This window comes from Athene noctua, chromosome 13 (assembly GCF_965140245.1).
Source record: "Athene noctua chromosome 13, bAthNoc1.hap1.1, whole genome shotgun sequence".
Lineage (NCBI taxonomy): Eukaryota > Metazoa > Chordata > Aves > Strigiformes > Strigidae > Athene > Athene noctua.
In genome coordinates, this window is record NC_134049.1 from 4,938,459 (window position 1) to 4,965,134 (window position 26,676).

General features: G+C 39.0%; 1 protein-coding gene across 3 annotated transcripts; it reads left to right on the top strand.

Annotated features, from left to right (window-relative positions):
- The first annotated feature begins 1,345 nt into the window (after positions 1-1,345).
- On the top strand, positions 1,346-25,195 carry GABPB1 (GA binding protein transcription factor subunit beta 1). 3 transcript variants are annotated; one of them, XM_074916854.1, is made up of 9 exons: positions 1,346-1,389; positions 8,655-8,762; positions 9,665-9,832; positions 10,304-10,498; positions 11,609-11,756; positions 12,086-12,199; positions 16,992-17,177; positions 18,507-18,622; positions 23,401-25,195. In XM_074916854.1, exons 1-9 carry the CDS (start codon positions 1,387-1,389, stop codon positions 23,551-23,553), a joined length of 1,191 nt encoding a protein of 396 aa, XP_074772955.1. In that variant the 5' UTR covers positions 1,346-1,386; the 3' UTR covers positions 23,554-25,195. The 3 variants fall into 3 exon arrangements, with proteins under 3 accessions (XP_074772955.1, XP_074772957.1, XP_074772956.1); XM_074916856.1 differs by having other exon boundaries at positions 1,350-1,389; positions 11,609-11,720; XM_074916855.1 differs by lacking the exon at positions 1,346-1,389 and adding an exon at positions 1,517-1,625.
- The last annotated feature ends 1,481 nt before the right edge of the window (positions 25,196-26,676 follow it).

A 26,676-nucleotide genomic window follows, 5' to 3' on the forward strand; every position in this document is an offset into this window, starting at 1 on the left:
TGCAGCTAACACCACGAGACATTCCTGCTTGTTGGCGCACGCCTGTGAGACCATCGTAACGTTTTCTGTATCTACTCCTGCTGTGTAAACGAAAACCCACACTATGGCAAGCTAAATACTTGTTGAGAGACACACTTACCAGCAGTATAAAAGAGATGTGATGAAGGCTGGATTTAAGGTTTCTATACCCTGGTGACAAGTGACAGCCCCGAGGAGGTGTCCAGACTTGTTCTCTAGTGCCGCCTTCTGGCTGATCCCTCCTAGAAAAGTAAGTCAACAGATCCCTAAGCTAGGTGACAACATATAAAGGATTAACTGGCTTTCCAGAAAGTGCATGGAGAATTCCTCCTGTAGCCTGACTCAAATCAAAAACACTGCGAGAACTGGAGAGAGTCCTGTCACCCCGGGTGGCGTGAGCCCCTCCACCACGCTCAGCCAGGAGGGCCCTTCTGCTGCGGTGCACGGGAAATGGTTTTCTGTCCTGGACAGGTCTGTTCAAGCAGTGACTTGAGGATTCATTTCTGTGGTATTCGTGAGGTGGTGTTCACTCTGTGAAACATGGTTATTTGTATTTTGTCCAAAAGCTGTGTTAGGTGAGATAACGGGTCTGTAAACAACGTTACAAGTATTCCTCTGGTAAAGAGCATCTAGTAGGTATTATAATCTCCAAAATAACACAAGTGGAATTTGTGATTGATACCCTTTTCTGAAGGACACAAGTTATGGAATCTACTCTTTATGGTGGTATCAGAAGATTTGTGGCTTGGAATAGCTTTAGGGGTAACATGAGTGTGACGACTCTGCATAGTTGAAACAAAATCAGGAGAAATATTTCAGGGGCTGGGAAGTCAGGTCCAGTGCCAGCTTGGGACTAAAGGCCAGAGCTCTCTCATGGAGCAGCAAGGGCTTAGGACCATTTTGGTGTTGCCATCCGTAGCAAATCCTATCCCTATGATCCTAAAGCATAGCTAAAGCTCTGCCTAGGGAAGGCAAGGCAGCAAAGCCTTTGACTTGAGACAGGGCACCCTCGCCTGGGAGCACAATCAGAGCCCCAGCAGCCATGAGGCGGGAAGACTCAGAACCCCCGCCGCCTAACGGCAAAAAGGAGCGCCAAGGAGGCCGGCGTTCGGGACGGCGACCCCCCTTTCTCATTTCCCGAGCTGTTTCTGGGGCGGCCGCTCTCCGGCCGCCGAGCGCGGCGGGCAGGCAGCGCCCTGCCCCCCGCCGGGCGGGAAGCGGGACGGAACATGGCGGCGCCCCCAGGCCCCGCTTCCCCGCCTTTCCCCGCGCCGCCGCGCATGCGCGGCAGGCGGCACAGAGGCCGTATCCCTCCGCCGAGCCCCTTTTGTCGGGGATATTTGTGTAATAAGATAATACCCGCACCCCATGGTAAGTGCCGGGCGCCCCTCGAGCCGCCGCCCGCGGGCGCCCCGCGCCGACCCGCGCCCGGGTGCGCGCTGGCGGCGGGGCAGCGCGGCGCGGCACGGCGCCCCTCCCCTCCGCTCGCCGTGTCCCTCCGCCAGGCGCAGCGGGGACTTTTGTGTGGGGCTTTTGGGCGCCGATGAGCGGCGGCCTCCGGCGCCCCTGGTTGTTGTTGCGGCGGCGGCGGCCGGGCCGGCAGCACGGTAAGGCCCCATCCCCGCGCCCCGTCTCTCCCTCACCCCCTCGGGCCGGCCAAGCTTTTCCAGGTCAGTCTGCGCCTTTGTATAGGGCCCTGTTACCGGATGTGGAAGTTGATCTCTTCGCTGGTAAAAAATAATTCCACTTCCCCCGGAACCCGGCGCCGCGGCTCCCTCCGCAGCGCCCAGCCCAGCCAGGATTTCCTGTTGGGGAGAGCGGGCGCGCTGGCCGGCCTTCCGGGGACCCCGCCGCGCGGGGGGCGCGGGCAGCGCCGGCGGCGGCCTGGGCCGCGGCGGCGGCCTGGGCGGCCCGCGGGGCGCCGGGCGCGGCCTGTGGGGCAGGGGCTGCGCCGGGGTCGGGGGCCGCCGCGCAGCCGGCGAGGCGGGGAGGGGGGACACGACACAGGGGTCGGGTCGCCTCGGGGCCCAAGTGCCGCGCCCGCCCGCGGCAGGCCCCTCTCCGGCGGCCGCGGCTGCCACATGGGCCCAGGCGAGCGCGACGCGGCCCAGCGAGGGGCCCAGGCTCTGAGGGGCAGAGCGGGGCTCGGCTCGTCCCGCGTCTTTCCCCGCCGGGCCGTCGGGTCCGGGCCGCGTGGGGACGGTCTGGGGCCTCGCGTGGGGCGGGGTGGCCGGTTTCTGTCACGGCCCGGCGCCCCCGGGGCGGCAGAGGTGCGTGCCGGAGCTTGGCGCCAAAGGTGCCCTGAGGAGAGCGGCAGCTTCGGAGGGGCGGGGAGCGCTTCCCTCCCCTGCAGTGACTCTCACCCGAAATCTGTAACTCTGGCTTGGAACTCTTAATAAAGCGTGTGATGGGAGCGTAAACGTGGGATAAGATGTGTTAGTTCGGACTGTTGTTTTTCTTTTCTTTCCTAGTAGCCAAAGTAGTTTCTGATGGTGCCTCTTAGCACGTTGGTGAAATCTGTAGGAAGTCTTCCGTGCTTAGTTTTTCACCTAAAGCAGTTGTATGTTGTCCTTTAACCTGCTTACTAAAGCAGCTTTTATTTAATGGCAGATGCTGCATATTAAGAGTTAAATGTGCTAAAACTTATGAATGCACACCTTGGAGTACTTTAGTTCAGTGGGTTTTTTTAAACTAGTGATGGCTTGTGAAGTATTAGTAAGACAAAGCAGTTTGGTTGAAGTGTGTGTATGCACAGAGAAATATTTGTGAGGGTACATAATCTGCTGTGTAAACAAGGTTAAGAGTGTACGCAGCAGATCAGCATACACTAGGTGTAGATTTTTGTTCATGACCCACTTTCTTAGCTGAAAACAGCTTGTTTTCTAGCTTTTTTTAGGCCTGTGTGCTAGACAGAAACTGTTGAGGGAGATTCCTCATAATAAAATGGATGCTTTAATTAGGCTGGTGATGTTTATTTGAGGGTATTTTCAAGTTTCACTTAATCTGAGAAATACTCTTAAGGCTGTAGTACAGCTCAGAGGATACATCACAAGCCCTTAGGTTCTTCACATCAGTCACAGCTGCCATAATGTAGCCTTTTTGATACCTAGTGCCAAACTTACCTCCGAAAGCTTTGTAGCTTGTTGGCAGTGCCAGCCCAAATCTTGGTCGGTGTCAGTGGCTCACCCCTGTTGCTGTTAATATTTTTTAGACATTGCATTTTGTTGCAGATAACTGCCAAGTCTGTGCTCTCCTTTTTAAGGACAATACTTTTCTACCTTCTGTGGTTTTTGTTTGAGTTATGCTGATGATTGGTGCTAATTTAAATTAATGTACAAACCTAAGTGGAGGACAGACCTGCATAAATCCAGGCTTGACTATCTTAACCACTAAGCTATTCAACAATATGTTTGCTTTTCTGATCTCTTCGCTCAGATCAGGTATTTTTCATCTGATGCATACATAGTCCAACATGAAGGTCACGTTGCTGTTTAAACAAACTAGAGAGAATTTAGTTACAAACAACACAATCGTAGAGGAAAGCTGAAAGCACTGGAATTAAAGCTGACCGTTGTTAATATAGTAGTGTAATTTTTATTATCATAGTAGAAGTGTGGATACTCTAGGCCTATGATATTTATTTTAAGATTTCAAGTATGACATGTGAAATCATTGTCAAAATATATTTGGAAAGATATGATTCCTCTAGGAAACAATATAGGAACTTTTTGAGTTTACCCCATGTATGTTGCTGTAATCACTATTAAATTATATATACAGTAAAATCATACCACAGGTTTTAAGATCCGCTAGCACATGGAAATATACCTAGGTTTAATGCAGACCTTCCAGTTCCTTTAAAAGTTACGAAACTAATTGAAATACAAAACTTTTTGAAGAGTTGTTCTGAGTTGAGATATTGCTCTGTTACATCAGGATGTTAAAAAAAAAAAAAGCAAGTTGATCCTGTTATTTCAATTCTGATAATGACCAAAACTGCTTGATTAACGATTTAAATAGGGCTAACTCTTTGTACTTCAACTTATTTTTGACCTTGGTATGGATAGCCATATAAAATTAGTTTGAAATTGCTATTCTGAGTTTCTAGCAATACTGTGCAATGTTGAAATCAGTACGCTGACAACATTTCTGAAGTTCAGGTCTGGGGAAGCATGTGGATCTTTTTCTAAAATGGTGGAAAGAAAAAGACATTCTGAAAAGAGCATTCTTTTTCCAGATGTAATGTGTGTGAGATGATGGGTGATGGGTCTCAAGCTGGTGCAGTTCTGTGCGTCACTTGAGTAAGGAAACCTGTTTAATTAGCATTTCATGGAACTTTGCCCAGGTTTTTTAGGAATTTGCCCTGGGTTTTTTAGGAATGATCACAAATCCTTGTAGATGCAGTGTATATTGATTCAGTTTACCTTCCAATAAATTGCACTGCTTCAGTCCATGCCTTTCTAGTGTAAGTGTGTCTCTTTTAGGAGCGTGCCTTAGTGGAAGTACACTGGCGGCTGCAAGATCTCATGTTAGCAGACGTCCTGCAACAACTGGTTTTTGCCTGTTAATTTTGACCATCTGATGTTGACCAGTGCAGTGGTAGAAGGGGGATAAGGCTGGGTCCAGGATCCCTGGGGCAGGACCCCAATCTGAAAGATGCTGCAATATTTTAAGCCAAACAATCTTCCTTTTGGCTGCAGACTCTGCTGCTCTCTTGTCTGTGTAGGCTGTGATGTGGTACCCCAGGCTTCCCAAGCTGCAAGTTTTTCAGCTCATTTCCCTCTCCACAGAGCCCATTTTGCACAGATTCACCTAGACTCCAGTCAAATGCTGTTATATACCCCTTGGGTAACAGCATGATGTTCAGAGTTTTATAGAATGTAAAAAAATTAAGAAGTGTACAAAAAAGCGGTATTATTTCCTATTGAACAGAAGTAAAATAGCAAGAATAATTTGATGTAAGTTTTAATTACTAGTTAATTGTGGTATGTGGCTAATGATACTGTAGAGAATGCATTGCAGTAATGAAATGTGGAAGTTCCGGGGGTGGTTAATGCAAAGAAGTCCAAACCCAGCAGAAACTCTTCCCTATTTAGTCAATCATAGACAAAACCCTCTGTTCACACAGTTGTGTAGGAGCTCTTAGAAGTCTGAAAACATACTCAGGTTGCCATAAGAATAACTATAACAGTCTCAAGACTTTATTTCAGAGCCAATGATGTTTTTATTGTCTGAAAGAATCTTGTTATAAAGCATTGCCTAGCTGTTGTGCTAGCCAAGCTTGATGGAAATGACAGTTACTGGAGAGTACCCTCTAACACAGTTCAGTGGAGTTCATTTGTAACACTACATGGAGTAGCAGCAGTACTTAACTAAGTGTGCTGCTTTGAAATGGAAATCTCATTTCAATTTTAAATATATTTTTTTGTACTATATATAGAACCTTGCTTTTGATAGTATCACTGTACTTACTGTAGTGTTACTAAATGATCTCAAGAGAGCAGCTGAAGAATTTTTCTGGAAAGGGAAGAAAGGGAAATTCTGACACTGCAGAACCTTCTTGGTATGCCCCAGTACTAGCAGTGGAAGAGTATGGGGGAAGTGTGGGGCATGGTATTACTCAAGGGTTTCCTGACCTTACAGTGCTGGTCCGTGGAATGGTCTGTCAAGTAGAAATCAGCTTTGGATTGACTATTCTTAAGAAATTTTGTGAATACTGGTATCTGTTAGTTAAAAGTGACTAAATGTGCATGAGTTTTGTTGGAAAGGCCTCTTCAGTTGCTGTTGTTAGTGCATTAGGAACATGATTTTTGAGTTCAACAGTAATTTTGCTAGGTTTTTAACTTTCTTCCACTAGATGGCCCAAGCATGCTTTCGAGTACCCTATGAGAACCAAAACTTTTACTTCCTTTCTAAAATAAATTCATGTCATTTTAACTGAAGTTAAAATTTTACATCATGAAACTTAAGTGAACTTCTGTGATGCTTTGTGCTTGTTTAAGATGCAAACACTTTATATGAACCGAGAGAGTGTTGGTTAATGTAATACATGGTGATGAAGGTTATATCATGTATGATCTTTCATGTCCCTCTTTTTCATTCATTAGAATATCTCTTAGTGAGTGTAGTACAGAGCTGTTTAGTTTTGCATTGAGATCAGAACTGATGTACTGTCATTCTGATAGTGTGTTCAACAGTAGTGGCTCAGAGAGACTCTGAAAAGGTGTTGATCTCAGGCTAAAGTTTGTCCTTAACATCTCCCGGGAGTGAGACTTGTATTTCGCAGGCCACCATAATTGTTTTTTTTATTTTGCTGCTTGATTTTGCTGCATAGGGTTTTGGTAACAACTTTGCAGCGTATTTCACCAGTATAGATGTGTAAACTGTAATTTAATTCACCTATTTTTGTTGTCTAACAGACATCAAGTATAAGCTTGTTATCAAGGCTGTCTTTTTGGTTAGTGGAGAAAGACAAGTGTATACAGAAGGCTGAGTGTGCTTGGACACTGGAACAAGGCTGAAGACACGGTGGGATGTTCATCTACAGAGACGTTTAGACCTCAGCAGGACAGAGCCCTGTGCAGCCTGAACCTGTTAGGCCTGTTCTGACTGGGAGATTGAACTAGGTGACCTTGAGAGGTCCCCCCCCAGCCTCAATTATTCTATAATTCCAAAAGGAGACTTGATTAGTTCCTTTTCTCTACTGGTGTTTAAAGCAAAAATAAATAAAAGGAAAATGAATTGTCTTTCTGAATTAGTTCCTAACTTCAGTATTTTGCATTATGCTCCAGCTTTCCTTTTGCTTCTGAGGACCTTGACGTGGTGGTATTAGACCACCAGAAAAAGTGTGTGTCTGTGTGTGCACTTTTCCTTCTTAAATTGTACCCCCCTGCAAAACAAAAAAAGGGGGTCCCCTGTAAAGGGAGTACTATATTCCTTCATTTCACTGTTGCACTTGCCAGATGGCCTCCCTGTCCTATTACTGTTTTATATCATTACTCCTAGTGTCTCCCTTTAAGAAAAACAGTAGATTTTCTCTTATTCCTGTTTCTTGTTTGCTCTTTCTCATTATGGAAGAGAGTCAGCTGTTGTCCCTTCCTCTGCATCTGACTCTGTGCTCCTTTTTTCCTTCCTTTTTCCATTGTCAGTATTTGTCCTGTACTGCCACTTTCCTGCTCGTCTTCCCTTTTCTGGCTGGAGGCAAATCAACATGTCCATGTGTATTAGAAGGGTGGACATAAGTAGAGTATGATTTTGGTGAAGGGGATATGCCTGCAGTCAGTTCTGTAGACAAAGAGGTAATCTACTCCAGTTCATGGCTCTACTGATACATGTTGGAGTTCTGCATTTGCAGTATTTCTGTGTTCCTTTCTAATTTCTTCCAAAGTCAATAGTTTTCAGCCGATTGAGCAATATACCACACAGATTTTGCCAGTTGAGCCAGGTGCAGAGAACTTTCTAAATATGTTTGTTTTGTGATCGAAGTTTATGTTTAATGGGATTTCTTTCTGAGCTGATATACTGTAATTTTGTGTAGGAGACAGACTGCGTGGCCTTGCAATTGCTGTTATGAGTAATACAGGCTTAACTTTGCTTTTAACTGGAAACAGAACTGATGAAAGTAATTCCATTCTTAGCATCCTGGTAGTGGAAAACATAGGTACAAGACTAAAATCTTACTGATATATTTTGGTTAGTAGTGTGAGTTGTGGTTTAGTTCTAAATTTTCTCTTTACTGAACAGGTTTAATAGGAAGTGTGACATAAAGTGGATTTAAAAAGATGTTATATGAGGAAATCTTTGATGCAACAAAAAATAGATAGGTGTCGTTTGTCTACCTGTTGTTTTGCATGCTCTGTGTTATATGGAGCTTTGAGTGTGGTAAAATGGAGTATCTAAAGAGGATGTGAAAGTTTTTTAGCTAGTATCTTGGTCATGTCTCAAAATTTTACCCTTAACGTTTTAGAAACTGTAGGCAGTTGAAGCAGGCAATGTTTGTTTTCGGGCAGATATTTTACTTCCTATATCTGATGTGTGTAGTACAATAATATACTTATTGTGTCATTCTGTAGCTAGGAATACAGAAGTTATATTTTAGAGTGGAAAAAATGAAGTGATAGTGATGGATAAGATGTCAGAAAAGTGTTGCGTTTCATGTCTGTCTAAATGCATTTACACAGTGGTATCTCATAAATACGTGTAGGCATTTTGGGTAAGTGAATGTAGTGCCTTTAGGCGTGTGACATAGCCATGGTGTAGTACCATCTGAAAGCTGGACAAAGCTGCAGAACACTGCAGTATCAGGTGAGCGCTTCTAACCCACTTTCTGCTATGAGAAATGTGCATCCAATTCAGTTTAAATTTAGTTTGATGTAACTTTGTAGCTGCTACAGTTACAGCATTGCAATGTTGAACTCTTCACCCCAGCATCAGTTCTGTTTGGCTGACAAAATTAATTCTAAAATCAAACTGCTTATTGCAATCAATAAAGCTTGTTCCTGTGGCTAAAACACCAACTCCAGTTTCTGAACTTTTCAGAGTAGTTCAGAAATAATAATTTTTAGAAAGTGGCATTTGTGTATTTAAAATAGTACTAATGTTATTTTTTCTTTGTATTCCTTTATGACCTTCACTAGATGTCACTAGTAGATTTGGGAAAGAAACTTTTAGAAGCTGCACGAGCAGGTCAAGATGATGAAGTTCGCATTTTGATGGCAAATGGAGCACCTTTTACCACGGATTGGGTAATGAAAACTTTTGCAGTGTTCGGTAAATCCTCTTACTTTTCTCACCTGAAGAAGAAAGTAGGATTATTACAATTAAGTATTTATATTGCAAGCCTTGAGAGTTTCTTCTTGGAATTCTGCAGTCACATCATCTCATGTCTTTATTCAAAATTAAAGTTGTCTGTTTTTTTCATATGACCTCTTATTGATTTCAGTAACAGACTGTGAATGAACTCATTCTGGTGGCTTTTAAGATGAACTTTGGAATCCTTAATGAGAGAAAGCAGCAATTACCTTCCTAGATACTGTGTTTATGCATTTAAGAGGTCTGAATTAAGAAAGTAGTCCCAACGTGCAGCTGAGAGTTCCCTGGTATAGATGCTCTGAGTTGTCTTCTGGAGGTGACTGTTTCTGAATAGGTTGCATAAGGAGGTCAGGTACCTAAAATTCCAGGGTAGTTAACAAACCCTTAAAAGCCTTAATCTGCTTAGTGACCTGTCTTTCAAGTTGACTCAGTTTTGAGCGGGAGGTTGGACTTAAGTGACTCCCAGAAGTCTCTTCCAATGTTGGTATGGTGTGTTGACTAACACTGAAAATGGGATTAGGGCCCTTGAAATATCATACCTCAAAAGACAGAAAAAACAGCACAGACCTCAAAGTTGCTTCCAGTGAACTGTTTTTAGTGTATTGTGATTATTTGGGGGGAGGGGAATTAAAGTAGGTTGTTTTGGGTTGTTTGTTTTTTTTTTTCCTCTTCATACTCTGTAAAAGCCCAAAGCCCTGACAGCTTCTTTCCTTGAGACTGCAAGGGAAAATGATTTTGAAGTGGTGGCCTGACACCTGAGTTTGATAGCTGCAGAATAAGAACAAAACTTCATACTGACATCTGTTAAAACTCCACTTCTTCCATTACATTACAGTTGGGAACATCTCCACTTCATCTAGCAGCACAGTATGGACACTACTCAACAACAGAAGTGTTGCTGCGAGCAGGTGTAAGTCGGGATGCCAGAACCAAAGTGGACAGAACTCCATTACATATGGCAGCATCAGAAGGCCATGCCAGCATTGTAGAAGTCTTACTTAAGGTAAAGACTGCCGAAACAAGGTCTGAGGCAGGGATATTACAATGGCTTATGGTCAAATATTTGCAATTTCCTTTTAGTCATGAAACCAACATTGAAATTATGTCAATATTTTTACTGTGTGCATTGGGTGCTTTGCTTTTCCTGCTAAACTGCAATTTATTTTAGCATTAAAATCAGCATGATTTTAGGTGAATTATTTGTAACTGTTTCAAAATAAGACTGATTCCTAGTTTGACATTGTGTGAGTAACAACTTTTGGAACCAAGACATCTTATGTTTTAGGGAGTCTTTAATCCTTTGAGGTAAATAATTTATTTGGTAGTTGGATTGAAGTACTTTTAATAAATCTGTAAATGTAAGATAACAGGACATTACTGATGGGCAAGGACATTTTGGGCTTCATTCTGTGACCAGCATTATTTAATTCAGATATTCCTAATGATGTAGTTTATGCAATGATCTTGTTTGTAGCATGGTGCTGATGTCAATGCGAAGGACATGCTCAAAATGACTGCACTTCACTGGGCTACTGAACATAACCATCAAGAAGTTGTAGAACTCTTAATAAAGTATGGAGCAGATGTTCACGCTCAGAGTAAATTTTGCAAAACAGCATTAGATATTGCGGTAGACAATGGAAATGAAGACCTTGCAGAAATATTACAGGTAACTTTTGATTCATGATATTAAGGGAACTTGCAGCAAAGTATTTGTTTACACATGTGATAGACTTAAGTTTTTAATATAGCAGCAGTGAGACCATATGTTGTCTGATAATGCTAAACTCCAGTCCAGTTCATGACACAGAAATGAGATTGATGTTAGTAAACATTAGTTGGCCAAAGAACATTTTTCACCACCTACAAAATGAAGGATAGGTATCCTTTTATTTTCATAAATTTGAGTGTTGTAGTGCACCGAACTAGGTGGAGTCCACAAGCAAGGTGTCACACTTAAACTCCCTACTCTGCCAGTATGTTTTGACTATACCCTAGTGTTCTGTGAGCTTCATGTATGAATATTAATTTCCTAAAAATTTGAGATTAGGAGAGGAGAGAAGAGATGGCAATTTTTCCTGAGTTAGAAAAACTAGAATTGAATTGTTGTGATTAGGATCAGGATTACAATAGACACTTCCATGGAAATGTGTGCTCACTCTTCAGTAGTGTTCTTAAAGGCAAATTAAGTGCTAAGCGTTACTGAGAAAACAGTAGAAAGCAAATGAAAAATACCATTATGCCACTGTATAAATCTTGAATTGTATGAACTTCTCTTCCTTTAGCCTTTTCTTCATTGCAGAAAGGATATAGTAAAGAAAAGTCAATAATAATTCAAAGAAAGACAAAAATAAGACTGCTATCTAAAATTCATGGCAATTACAAAGCTGTTAGAGCTGATTGTCATGGCATGTAGGTGCCACAACAGTCTCGGTTTTTCAGCCCTGTATTTTAGGTAGGTGGGCTTGCATATCTACAAAAGGCCCTTCTCTTTATATGGTCCTCTTTGTTTACAAGAAATGATAAGGAGTAGTAGCAGTATGTCATTGTTCTCTTTCACTTCAGCAGACTCTTTGTCTTTAGATTTCAGCCCCCCCAAAATGTATCTTGTGTACTTAAACAGAACAAAAGATGTGACACGATGTAAATATATATATATTGCATGAGTGTGATGAGGGAGATCCTGTTTGAACGGAACGTGCAGTAGTTCTAGTTCTTACAAGATAAATAACAACTTTATAGCTAGAGTTGTAATGATACTATTACCTCTGTCTCCTAGATTGCAATGCAGAACCAAATCAATACGAATCCAGAGAGTCCGGACACTGTCACGATACATGCAGCAACACCACAGTTCATCATTGGACCTGGAGGGGTGGTGAACCTAACAGGTCTGGTATCTTCTGCAAATACATCAAATGGAACAGGTATTTAGATGCCTATAGGATACCTACTGGGATTTTATACTTTTGATTTTCACCATCTATTGAAAAGACTTGAGGAAAAACGGTGGTAAGAGTAGAATAGTTACCACGTTCCTCTTCAGTGTTTTTTGTGTTGTAAATATCTAAGTTCCTAAAACAACAGTCTTTACAGAGATAAATTATCAGAACCTGTATTTGCTTAACAAACTTGCCTTCAGAACAGCACTTTGGCTCAGCAGAATGTTGCTGAGAACGGCGTGTGTTAGAAGCTTCAGTGCAATAGTAATAAAATAAATAGTAATAAAAATTTTTTTTTTCTTTCATCCTTCTAGATGAAACAGGAGTGTCTGCTGTACAGTTTGGAAATTCATCAACGTCAGTATTAGCCACATTGGCAGCTTTAGCAGAAGCATCAGCTCCACTGTCTAATTCTTCAGAAACACCAGGTTAGAAAACCTAAGTCATTTAACCTCATTTAATAAACCTGAAGTACAGAACTGGCATTTTTGGAGATACAGTTCATATAGAAATGAGATGACAATCTTCCTTCCTTTTTTCAGCATGAACAAAATTTTTCCTTTCTTTTCACCTGGAAGGTTGCCAGATTCATATGTACAATTATATCTTAGTAAGATTTCTGACCACGACTGGTATTTCTGGGCCTAATGTGAGTAACATTCATCTTGCTGAAAGCAAACATAATTCAGGATATTGAATTTACATCTTTGTCTACATACAGTTTAGTTGCATTTGGTGGGAGAATGTTTTCTTTAAATGCTTCTTTCTGTTAAATATTGGGAAATGGCTCCCATGTTGTCTGCATATACTTCTTAATCTTTCACTCAAAAGTATTTGGTGATCTTAATGTGCAGTTTGCCCATTAGAATGTCTGTGGGTCGTCTTTTCAACATTGAGATATTCTACTTGCATTTATAATAGTATGTAGTGGTTAGTATGTCACACCTGAGGCTGGTATGCTGTCATGGCACTTCAGGTATATGTAAGCCTAGCAGTACATTATTGTTCTCCTAGTAAGCAGCAGCCTGCATCTCTCACTGCAGTTGTATGCACACTCTTACTTCATAAGGCATGACAAGAAGCCAGAAAGGCACAAAGAATTCCATTGCCCCTAGTTCCCAAGTTTTGCATTTCTCTTTCTTAACCCCTTCACCCCTGCCCCATGGACCTTTGACAGTTACTGCTTTGTCTGGAAAAAAAACCCAACTTTGGTCAGGGTTTCACACTCTGCAAGTTGCCCTGGGTATCTTTCTCCCTTCTTTCTGAGTAGTGTGTTGCTTACTTTGTGTACTTTTCCACTTCTGTTCATTGCAACAAGCAAAGTGAAGAAAGAAATGGCAGTCGTGAGTCTTACAGCATCAAAGTGGATTATAAAGACTAGTCATTACCACTGACAGGTTTGAGAGAGAGAGAGAGATACAAGCCAGGAAAATACCTCCTTTTATAATTTAAGCAAGTTGTAATGCATCTACAATAAACTTAAAATGTGATCAAAAGCTTCTGAACTATTGCAAGTTACTTTATAAGAGGATGCCACTAAACTTCTGTTCCAGACCATATTTTCCGGTTAGGTGTATATTAATATCTTGCCATTATACAAAAAAATCACGTAGAACTAGCACTTAGGAGGTTGAGTGCTATGTTAATTCTTTGTTAGCTAGCTTTGGCACACAGAAATCCCTAGGTTTTGTCTCTGAAGCAGACCATGTACTCGAATAAAAACGTGTGTTATTCTGTGACTCCCCAAAGCTGTTTTGGTGGAGACCTGGCTTTCTGAAGAAAGCTGTGAAGTATTTCATGCATGCTTTAACTGCTCAGTGCTGTTTTGCATACATTGCTCTCCAGTTTTCTTGGGCAGTATGGTATGTCTGTAGCTACTGGAGTTTTATGGTAGGCCAGATTGCTTTTTTGTTTATTTAATATTTGTTACACTGACATGTAGCACTATTAGCTTTATTTCCAGGTTAGCTTGGGATTTTGGGCACTGTTTAGTGATGCGATATGCAGTAAGGTGAACCTAACTGTAAAGCTGGTGAATGGAGATCACTATGGAGAGCAACAGCCCTCTGATCAAGGATTTATGATGCTTATGGTACCCTGATTTTTTCTAAACACACTTCTAAAGAAACACATTTGTTTTGCTTTTTTGGTTGGTGATGGTCAGTATGATAAATTTTACAGAACTGAGATACTTTGCGTGGCCAAAGTCTTTGACACTTAAAAATTCTCCAGAATTCAGCTCCACAGATGACATTCTTATGGACAGAGTTTTCACTGAAAATATAGAAGAGACCTGTACTCTCAGACTTGCTGGCATGACAGCCACCTTCCAACAGAGTTTTTTATCTCTTAAATATTTTGAAGTCCTGCAGGACTACTTAATATATCTCTTTTCTTATACTACTTCTCAAAACAGTACCTAAGCACAGCTGTACTGTTTTATGACATTTAAATATTGCAAGCGAAGTGAAAGATTTAAAACCAGAATGCACTGCCTTTCGTTCCAGAATAAGCTGCTGGTATGTTCAATCAGTTAATATATTCCAGTGAAATTCAGATCTAATTGCAGGGGAAAGAAACTCGAGAAGGGATTGCATGGGATTACAGAGCGTTAAATGTGTATCCAGGACTCAGTAGTAGACTTTGGTAACTAACTGGTCTCGTGTTTCATGACCCTAGCCTTGCAGTGGTGCAGTGTAACCTATGTTACGTGCCACTAAACCACTGAAGATAAAAATTTTTAGAGTGGAGGCGTGAGACAACAGGCAGGAATACGCTTGAAGTCTTGATGCGGTAGCTTCCCACGTTCAATAATGCAGTGTGCATCATAACTAACCCTCCTGTTTATTTCAGTTCTTCTGCTTTGATTTTTATACGGATGTATGGGCAATCTTGCAGCATCTTACTGTCTGCAAATTATTTCCTGGATGTTTACTCCTTTAATAGTTTATAAAATGTAAAGAATACAAAAGCAGCTTTTTGTCATCTGGGCATCACTAGTAAGTGTATTCAAGAAAAAAGAGGAAAAAAGAAAACCACAGAAAAAAAAAACAACCTTCTCTTTGTGCCTGTCTTGTAAAAGATCCATTTAAAAATACTCTCAAAAACTGTAGGATTGAGAATTCTGGTTTTAGCTCTTATTCTGTATTTAGTCTCCTGTATTTAAGACTGTATAAACTTGGGCAAAGCAGGTAGGTTCTGCCTCTTATGTTGTTCCTGTCTACGTTTTTCTCCTCTTTTGAAGTTAACTTTACCCTGATCTCCTTCCCCTAGTTCCTCGTGTCTTACAGTTAAAAACACATCAATTTTTTAAAACCAAAGAAAAAAAGGTACTTCTCACTGGAGCTGAATAAAACCATGCTTTTTTTTAATTGTTACTCACATGAAGTGTATATGAGGACATGGACGTTATATACAAACGTGGTGCATTATGTATGTGTGGAACTTGGATTAGAGAAAAATCGGATTTAAGATATATATTCAGAATACAGTATTTGGTGTGCTTATGTTGGAGTTAGGCATATGTCTTACTGTATGTGCAGGTGTTCTCCCCCGCACGTGCTGCAGAAAATGCACATTAATGTGGAGATTCGTGACAATACTGCTGCTGTTTTAGATGACTTCAGCTTTCCTTCAGCATATGAAGTAGTTTATTAACTAGTGATTATATGGATATAGAAACAGAGAGAGCAAAGAAGGAATAAGAACAGTATGGGTGGATTTTATATGGAATATCCTCTTTTCAACATCTGAAGAAATCCTAATAATGTTTCCTTCCAGAACTAAAAGCCCAGTGTTGAGTTTGAAACTGAAAGATCAGAGGTGTTTGCCACAGCAGTTCATATGGGCACTTGCAACTTGAAATTTTTGTGATGATGGTGTTTCTTGCTTTACTTGGAAGCTGAATCAAGTTCAATACAACACCACTTACTCATGTAGGACTTACTGTTTTGGTTTACTGAATAAACACTCTGTGAATATTTAAGCAGTGCTATAGGACAGTAATCTCTGAACATAAAGATCTTCAGAGGACAATGACTGCAGTCATTACTTGAACAACAGAGTGATTTTTGTGTATGTTCTATTGTAATTAATTTAAAAGATGAAAGCTTCAGGGTTTTATCTATGTTCTCTCATCTGGAGCATCACAACACACTCTATAGGGTTTTAATTTCATCTCTGTAGATAGAAAGCACTCTAATGTCTGTTATTTAAATCAAAGGCTTTGCTTTTACCTGGACAAATTGAAAAGAAGATACAGAGTTAGTGTGCTCGAAATTATTTGATTGTGCTACTAGTGATCTTGCTCTTTGTCTCAGTATCTTGTCTTAAAAAATAAGGGTGGTGGTGTGAGACCCCAATTGCAGTGTATAGTTCAAGCTGTGGTATGTGTTGTAGTTCTGAATGCAATCTTTCCCTTATCTTACCTTGATTTATGTGTGCTCATTATTGAATAATGAATTTGAAATAGTTGAGCTGGGATATTTTATTTTTACTTTTACTTATGAAATTATATACATACAATATTTATTTTACTTTTTAAGCTTTATCATTCTCCTTCAAAGGTGTAAAAATGTCAACTCTGCAGAACTTTTCCTTTAGTCCTGTTTCATACTTTGTATAATAAATAAATTTGTGTTTGAAGTACCCATGTAGTACAGACAAAACTTTAAGATTCTCTAGAGGTCCTTCAGTCTGTTGTTATCTTGAAGACCACTGTGGTAAGCAGAGAAGTTGGGCCTGGGTCCAGAGGTACACCTGGCAAGGCACTGGTTGAGGAGTAGTTTCAAGATTGTGTTGTGTTTTGTTTTGTTTTTTAATTCTGCCTGTTAGTGTGACTTAGTCCAGCTTGTATACAATGCAGGTTATTTGTATTCTCAAAAACAACTCTTGTTCTTGCTGCTGTGTTATTACTGAACCCAAAGTGCCAGTGTTGAGTGGGATGTATCTGTTAGGAAACATGCTAAATAAAAAAATATTATATTGAGCAAGATAAACAGGACGGAGTTACATGTGTATTTGAAAAAGTTAGTGCTTTATGTTGGCCTGGTGAAAGATTCTATTAACAATATAATACCTAGTAATGCATTAATTGGGGGGTGGCAGGGATCAAATTTTGAAAGACATGGAAGAAATTTTTCTCAGCAGAATCAAAATGCATTTGAAATCCGAAAGCTTAATTTATAAATTAGCTTAAACCCTTTACTAATCTGTTGATAGTTGTGGCCACAGAAGAAGTTGTGACTGCAGAATCTGTGGATGGTGCTATTCAGCAAGTTGTCAGTTCTGGAGGTCAGCAAGTTATTACTATAGTTACAGACGGCATTCAGCTTGGGAATCTTCATTCGATTCCAACCAGTGGAATAGGGCAACCAATCATTGTGACCATGCCAGATGGACAGCAAGGTGAGTGGAAACTTGTACTGTTCAAGCTAGAGGAACTATCTTAGTTATAGTAATAATAATAAATGGTTAGGTGCAAATAGCTTGGACAATTTTACGCAATTATCAATTTCAATACATCTTTGAATTCGTAGACTGTAAAAGGCTCAGACACATGAGCTACCACATGTACTGGTAGTGAGTTAGCACGTGTCAGCCGAGTCTTTGCATTAGGACAAAGAATGGAAGAATTACTAAACTGTATGGAAGAGAAATGGGACATTTAAGGAAAGAGTGATAACTACTTGCTTTGACTTCAGTAAGTTTCAATCTTGCAAACTTATTATGAAAACTAGAAGATGGAGTAAAATGAAAGCCTTCTTCCAGTACTTAGCTGTTGCCTGACTGGAAATACTGTGGGAGGTGAGGCTTGGATTTAGAAACCTGATGCGTGTAGCAAGCTGTGCAAGTCCCATGGAATGTGTTCTTAACAGAACAAAAGCCAAGCCTTGCATGCTTGAGGTTTTTAGAGGAACAGTGGCAGAACCAGTGGAGCCAGGGTGACACAAATTGCCCTGTTGGGCCATACATACTTCGTGGAAACTGTTAGTATAATAAGTGTTGTTTTGTGACATGCATGTGTTTTGAGTGGTTTCTTTTAAAGATGCTCTATCACTACTGTTTAGATAAAAATGATGCCTTCTCTGGTTTCTTCATGAGGACTCTCAGTGTGGATCTTGAAGAGTTGTACACTGGAGACAAATTATTTGTTTCATAGTCTGACTGAACAAGTACAGCTAGTTATCAGAAAGCATGAATGGGAGTAGGTAGTAATTGAAGTAACAGTTATGACATTTGCCACATGATTACATGAGAAAATTAGTGTGTTAATTTCTTTAGATCCCTATTTTTTTTTTCCTTCAAGATTAATAACTACTGGATTTTCAGATTACCTAAGGTGTTCTAATTAATCAAAATCAAAACCCAGTTTTGTAGTTAGTATTTGCTTAAGAAACATTGTAAAGGTGGTCTGCTACATAAGTTACAGAATTGACAGACTGGTAACTGCTGTAATTCACTTCCATGTCTGTTTACTCTGTGAAAAACAGCAGTGTCCAGACTGACAACTAACTATTCTAGACCTCAGTAACAAAGAATTTTAAAATCCCTTAGTAGCATGCAAGCAGCGAAATATTCCCCATGCTGACTTTATAGTGCACTTCATTATATAGTTGTGTTTTCATAAGGGAAAGTCTACATTTTATTGCGGTTAATAAAATCACTTGTATGAATTGTATATAGTGCAAATTCTGCTTGAAATAAATGTGTTTATGTGTACAAATATGTTTTTAGTATTAACAGTTCCAGCAACAGACATTGCTGAAGAAACTGTGATAAGCGAAGAACCACCAGTGAAGAGACAGTGCATTGAGATTGTTGAAAATCGTGTGGAGTCTGCAGAAATAGAAGTAAGGAGTATATTACGTGATATGTGTTAACCAGAGTGTTCAGCACTGAGCATCTGGCTGTGGTTTATTGTGTTCTAGAGTTTAATTTCTGTGTTACAACAGAATGAAGTGTGTGAAACAAGAACTTGTTCTGTCTCTCCTGTTACTGGAATTCATCTTTTACAAAGTTGTTGTAAAAAGAATATAGGAGGGATGTTTGCTTCATCCTCTTGTTGTGCACATTAAAGTGGCACTTGTTTAGTATATGATAACTTCTTTGTTTTTCCTTCAAGATCGCTATCTGGTTTTTACAACTAGGTACTGATGTATTATTGAGTGACTTGACTCTTTCTGCTAGCAGTGAATGAGAGTACTGTACCCTCATCTTTCTGTTAGGACCACATGCTTGTCCTGATTGTGAGATCATATTTTTAGCAATGTTTCCTTTCCATTCATGATATCTAGATAACCGCTAATGGAAATGTGAGACAGTAAGATTCTGTGTTTGTAAATTTTTATCTGTCTTTTTTTTTTTTTTAATTCTCAAGCAGTTTACTGTTAAATGTCTTTGCACCGTCTTTTTTTTTTTTTAAATTATAGTGTGGAAGATCTAACAACAGAGAGCTTTTCATTTTATATATGACAAATAGATGTAGCTGTTCAATTTAAAATTGTAGCTTTTTTTATATTAGCTCCAATAGGTTGACCTCTCATTTATCCTTCTGTTACTTCTAACTGTGCTGAACAGTTTGGGTCAAAAGTTTATGAAAATTGCTGTCTGCCTTGACTAGGCTGTAAGTTCTCATTTTGTCAACTCCATGATATTTCATTTATTCAAGGTTGTATTCTCCAACTTCTGTCCATATTATCGAATTGTGCCTAATTGAATACTTTTTGTTGTACAGTATGTGCTATGTTATCCATGTTTAATAACAATTACCATCTTTCATCATTTGCTTTCCCTGTCCCTAAGTTGTCACATCAAATACTTTCAGCCTTCGCAGCTTTGTGGTCATTACAGATTATCATGACAGTTGAAATTTTCTTGCTGCATTTTTTTAAAATGTATGACTGTTACAATAAAAGCATTTATTTTGTTCACACTTTTAAACATCTGCCTGAATTATTCGTAAAGGAAATTATGTTTCCTTAATTATTAAAATAAATTCTGTTTAGATGAAGAAAAAAAATCTAGATTGGTTAAGGAATAAATTGACCTATTCCTAATTACAGATAGTTGGTATAACAGTACAAATAATTATTTTTAAGGGGATTACCAGTTTCAATTATAGATTTTAAACACATTTCTCAAATATCAAAAGCAGTTGGTTTAAACAAGTTACTTTATCAGTTACATTAAAGTGCAAGTTTTGATGACTGACTTTGTCCCTGTCTGTACAACTGGAGATGCACATGCAGACCTCTGCCTCTGTGTGGAGGCCAGCTGACTTCAGGAACCCTACTATGGTTCACAGCATTATGGTGCTACCTCATTTTGGTAACAAGGACATTAAAGAAGTGCATATAAAGTCAAAGTCATCACTTCAGACTTCATCATCATAGAAGGTGATAGGTGAATTTGGAGGGAGTAGGACCCCTCCCCTCATTAAAATATTTTTTAGACGTAGACAACTTTTACTGTTTGGTTTCTTCACCTCACTTGTGATTCATTCCTTTATTTCTTTATAAAGAGTTGCCTCAAGGTGAAGAATGCTTTCTTCAGCTGTTTTAAACACATAGTGTATGGACAGTTAACTGTAGTTTGAAAGTCTTGAAGTGGAACACCCTACTAGTCATGTGAGGTGACAAACCTTCCTGTGAAAGTATTGTAAATAACTAAAGCTGTAGTGGTGGTTTTTTATTTTTCTCTTTTGGGTTGTTAAGTTCAAACATTTCAGCTCATTTTGAACAGTGATAGCAGTTTTCCTAAACAGTTTGATATTTTCAACATAGGATGGCAGCAAAAAAACCCCTGTCACACAGATACTCTGTTTTTCATTTTCATGCATAATTCATTAACATACAGTGACTTTTATTTTTATTCTCATCTCTGACTAGTTTTTTTCCATGTTTCATGTTTGAAAGGTGACACGCATTAGAACCAGGACAGTAATTTCATTAGACTAAAAAAATTATCATAATTGTAAATTAATTATATTAGTGAATTCATATCCCCTTTTTTTTCTGTTAAAAAGAATGCTTGGTTTGGTTATTTTAGTTATGGATGTCCGTATTGTCAATATATAGAAAGATTTAAGAAAAGTTCCATGTAATGAAGACAATTTCCTGATAAAACAGAAGATTTCTTAAGAGCACTTAGTATCCTCTAATACAGTTTTTGCCTGGATAGGTTTTTATACTGATACAAAAGGACTTCAGATAATTAGAACACTTTCAGTTGTGTTCTAAAGAATGCCCTAGGAACGCGTTCTGGATTTGATTAATAAATGAGATATAGTCCTTCCTATTCTAGATGTAAGAGTTAAGGAACCAGTTTTCACTGTTCAGTCTGCTGTAGATCTGCACTGCTGCTCCAGAAGCATTGGTTTCTTTGCACTGCCTAGATGGACAGTATACTTGGCCTCAGTTCCTTAACTCATTCTGTTTACGTTAGGACTATAACTGTCTAAAAACTACACCTGTTAGTTGTTGGACTAATCTACACGGTTTGAATTGCTAGTCTGTCTGGTATATTCCTTATGGGTACACGGCTCTATTTCTCTCATCTTTGGGAAATACTCCTAAGGTGCGATCCGAGAACCTCTTCACTCCCAAGTGTTTGCAGTCTGCACACACTCCATAATAGTGGTAGTGCCTTGCTTTTTGTAATGCCCTGCAGAACCACTGGCCAGTGAGCCACTGGTGGTTCCCGTTCTTCTGCAGCCCAGTGGATAGAGCAGCTTTGCTTCTTGCTAGTATTAGATTTCTGATAGTTTTTATGTGACATATTCACGAGGTAAATAATGCCCAGCGCAGTATATCCCAGAGCTCAGTGCCCTCAAGAGGGAAAGTTTGCTTTCCACATGTAGCAGGATCATTTTGACTGCTTCCCTGAGAATCGTCTTGTAAGCTGTTGGCTCCCCTTACACTACATAGATCCCTCACAGAAATAACAGCATGTTTTGGTGGGACTGGTGCTGGAACATCTTCGGTGTCTTTCAGGTCCTTGGAGGTTCTGTCATTCATTTGTCATTCATCAGTCTAGTTGCTACATGAGTTGGCTATTTGTAAAGTTAAAAAACAGAATCCAAATTTCCAGAGGTGGAAGCTGAACCTCCTTTTCAAATAAGTAAGCAAGATCATATGAGCTTTCATTCTATTAGCATATGCTTTAAATGAAGCAAACCCTAGCTAGCTTCCTTCAGCTCTTAAAGCCCTGTGTAAAATCAAGTTGCACTTAATGGAGTTTGCTCTGTTCCATATTATAGCTAGTCTTTATAATGTGTTAATAACATCTCTCCTTCCCTTGTTGTTTTTTACTATACAGATGCTGCTGTTAGCAATGATCTGATCACCTCTGTCATTATATTCCAGCACATTCAGCACAGCATGTGACTGCTAAATGTGACTGTGACAAGTACTGAGAACAGTAGCAAGTAGGAGGGAGGCAGAGTATTTTGTATTTTCAGGCTCTGACTATGAAAATATGTGAGTGCATCAAAGAGGTGAAGAATAGGGATACTCTTATGGGGGTGTGGGGGGAGCAACTTCTAACAACTGTGAGGTATTAGATGGGAATGTGATACTGAACTGCTGGGATGGGAATAAGGTGAAAAGGCAACTTATTTTCACTGATAAGTTTTGTTTTTCTGGGAGATCGCTTACTTCTCTCACAACGTCCCTCCTGTGGCTGCTTAACAACTACAATGGAAAGAATGATTTGAAATCAGATACTATCTTACTCATAAAAGTATGATGCACTTCAATGAAATGGTATTTGGTGGAAGATCAAAACAGAACTACTTTCCAAGCAAATTGCTTTTTCAATTGGTCTCAGTGCAGCATCAAACTAAATCACAGTACTGACATCACTGGAGACAGAAATACGTTCTCCTTAATTCCTAAGGCAGCTTCATAGGAAGTGGCATCTCCTGTATTATTTTGCTTGGAAACCATTTTATAACCATCCCCAATAAACTCGGATGCAGGGTGGAGTCTTAAGTTACTCCTTTTGAATTGAAAAAGCTTACCTAGTTAAATGCCTGTTAATTCATAAAAATGTGGTGTCCTTGGGGATGGAATTACACCTCTGGGTTGCACAGTATTAATCACTTCAGATATCTTCATTTAGTAACCAGTTAATGCGTATGTTTTGGTTAGTGGGCAGCTGTCACTTTCCAGTGCAAACTGCTGTTAGGTAACAGTTTTTCATTATACTGTCGGATTAGAAGTACAACAGAAATGAACAACCCTGTTAGATTGGAATCCAATTTTAAAAAGTAACAAAGGGAATTGAATAGTTGAAGAAGTGTTATTATAGTATGTTAGTATTAGATCACCATGCTTCCACTTTTTTATTTCCCTCTTTTTCCATGAAGACTTGCTTGGTGTCTTTGCAGCTAAAGAAATTTGGGTTTAGTATGTTTGCACTTCAAGCTTTATTGTGGGGACTTGTCTGGTGTGATAGTTCATGTCTGATTTACACAGCAGCATTTGTATAGGTTTGCCTGAGTAAGAACTGAACAGTTTCTACATGATACCCTGGTACTTGAGCTGCATGTAAAGGAAAAAAGTATTTGCCATTTTAACTTGTATTTGATACATATTTGACGAAATATTGCTGGTTCTGTTTCTAATAGGAAAGAGAAACTCTTCAGAAACAGCTGGATGAGGCAAACAGAGAAGCACAAAAATACCGTCAGCAGCTTCTAAAGAAAGAACAAGAAGCAGAGGCCTATCGGCAGAAGTTAGAGGCAATGAACCGCCTCCAGACTAATAAAGAAGCTGTTTAATAAAAAATGAACATACTGCAAAGCCTGTTACTTTCAAAAACCTGCAGTACAATCTTGAACTGTACACTATATAGGTACAGACACAGGATTACATGATAGAGAAGATGCTACAAGTTGATAACTGGACTTAAGCCGTGAGCTCTGATGAATTTCTTGTAACATAAAAACTCTGAATTTAGAAATTGTGAAAAGTATTTAAAATGAAATACTGTAAATAGTTGTTTTTTTTACAGTTTCAAAATGAGTTGATAAATCTTTTTGAAGGGATCCAAAAACACGAGAAGCCAATGTTTTTGTGAAATTTTTGATTTTAGTATGAATCTAACTTCTGAAAAACAGAACAGTTTTAAGGGTGATGTTGTTGATTTAAGATGACAACTTAAAAATTAATTATGTGACAAAATTAATTAACAGTTATTTCTACATGGTAACAACTTAAACTTCTCTGAATAAGACATTTCCAGGTGGAAATCTTTGTACAGCTTTAAGTAGTTGTCTCAGATTCTCTGAAAACCATTTTTGGTTTTTTTTATTTTAGGTGGTGAAATTTTTATATTTAATTTCAGATATATCCAAGTAGATTTACATGTATATGAAGCTAATATTTTTTAAACTTTTCAGTTTGTACATATGCTGCATGTTTTTATAATTTCTACACATACATCTTGCATAGGTATTTTTCAGCAAAGATGAGAAAAATTATGATAAAAATGTTTAGCCTATAGGTCCTTTGAAGTAATCTAGCAGCCAGTTTTATTGTGGATGGTATATTTCTTGGAAGAATGTAATTTGTAATTGAACAAAAAAAATTTTAATTTACACATTAGGGGCAATTTAAAATTTGGTAGTGGAGGCATTGAAACTTCACTTTGTGTGTCTTATAATTTTCCTGTGCAAACATTTTAAAGTTCAGTAATTAATAGAAAAGAACGTCTCCACTGGAACACAAATAGCATTTCTTCTAGAATATTCCTATTGATCTTTTCCCCAATAGCCTTGAAATTATTTCAGTGATTCATTTTTTTCTAAATGGACTTTTGCATTTTAATTATGCAATTGGGCAGGTAATTTTTTTTTTTTTTTTACATTGTAGTGATGCTCTTCTTACCTAGCATCATTGTTATTCACTGTGATACTGTGTTTGTGTGTGTCTGTGCAGTGATCTATTATGCTTAGGATTTATATAGCACGTTTCATCTTCAGAGCATTGTAAAATCTTTTAAAGAACACTTACTGTACTGCCTGAGGCAGGTAAGTGAGTGTTACTGTCTCAATTTTATAACTGGTATAAGTGCAACACAGGGAGTGTTAAACGACTGGCCCAAGACCACATGAATCTGTGGTAGACCTGGGAATAGATCTCAGGAGTTCCTGGCTTCTAGTCCTGTGCTTAGACTGAGCTGCCTTAAGATTGTTCAGTGCTGTGTTACATTAAATTTTGAACTACTGTGCAGATTCCTTTTTTGTAAGATAAAACTCCTTGTGCTTTGCTTTGTTGTTCCATGTTTCACTGCTTTTATGGAATTGTTTATATAAACTTAAGCAAAAAGTCTAGTTTACCTATACTGTACACAGAAGAATTACCCTTAAAACTGTACTCTGGACTACTTTTTCTATTTTACAATTAAATATCTTTTCCACATATATATAGTGTAGAATCAATTCCATTTCAATAGTTTTGTATGTGCATTAGAAGGTCAAAGCTCTGCTGTGTTAGGCATTCAGACAAGTATGAAAAAACAGTTTGGGCTTAGAATGGGCTTCAAAGGTAGGAGGGAGGAGTGGGGAAAGAATTGTGTTATACAATACAATGTAAAGTCTTCCTTCTTCAAACTTTGATCTGAGTTTATAGAATTGGCAGTTAGGAAAAAAATCCTAAATATCCAAGTATTGGTATAAATTTGGCAAATTTGATCCCAGTTGGCAAATTTGACACCAAAATAATCAAAATATAATAAAAAATAGAAAATTATGTGGTGATGGTTTTTAGAAGAATTATTTTCAAGGATATAATCGTGCTCAGCTGGTACTAGGACTTGAAGCAAGCCTTGTGCAGTGATTAGAAACTGCTATATTTTAGATTTTTTTCAGAAATTACCCATTATGTCACTAGTGAATGTAGGAACCAGTGAGTCAAGTTAAATGTGCTGGTTAGGCATTGCTCCAATTGAATTATTCTGTGATCAAAATAACGTTTGCGTCCTCACATCCCACAAACTTAACTGCAGTTTAATCTCTGTGAACTCTTAATAACGATAAGAATTTCAGCGTTAGTCTGAGTAGTGATAGTGGTAATGTTCGTGTCCAAATGGACAATTTCCCACGGTTTTGACGGCACAGACCTTTGTAACAAACAATGAAAAGAACCTTTTCTATTCATTCTGCTTCCTGTGAGCAAATATTCTATTCCTCATTGTCTGTAACAAAATCTTTCCAAGTGCAAGGTAGCTATAACAAAAATTTATTTATCACCAGCAATATTTACCCTACCTGTAATTCATTATCACCTATTTTATTCTAGTTCTGAACAGGACCTGCTGTTTGTTCTCTTCTGCACAGAATGAGAAACCAACCTGATGAAACTACCACCTTTGAGCAAAGGCGTAGGGTATATGTCACATGAAATATTTATTGTGTAGTTTAGCTCTGAAAGCATTGTTAAAAATATTGCTCCTTATTTGCTGTTCCAAATGGAAATCATAAATGTAATTAGCTACCAACTTTCTTTGAACAGACATCCATATATTAATGTATTAGTTACTTGTAATGAGCTAGAATTACAGTTTTGGGGAACTCAGAGCTTTCTGAGTTGGTCCTGTGCTTGATGCCAGTCTCTTCTCACCTCCTTCGTTCCCCTTTATGGTAGCATTTACAGTAAAGCCAAGAGAGGTTCATAAATTAAGTGTGTGGGCAGCTTGTATTTTTTTCCTAATGTTTCCAGAGAAATGTGAGGTAAAACAGATGAATATGCATATAGTATGGTTCTTCTGCGCTTCTTGCACTTCTTTCAATGCCTTTTTAATTTATTTTTTTTTTAAATTTCAGTATATTAATCTGATATGCGTGTATCAGAGCATCTTTGTCATATCTATGAAACAGTTCTTTCTCAAATATCTAATCGCA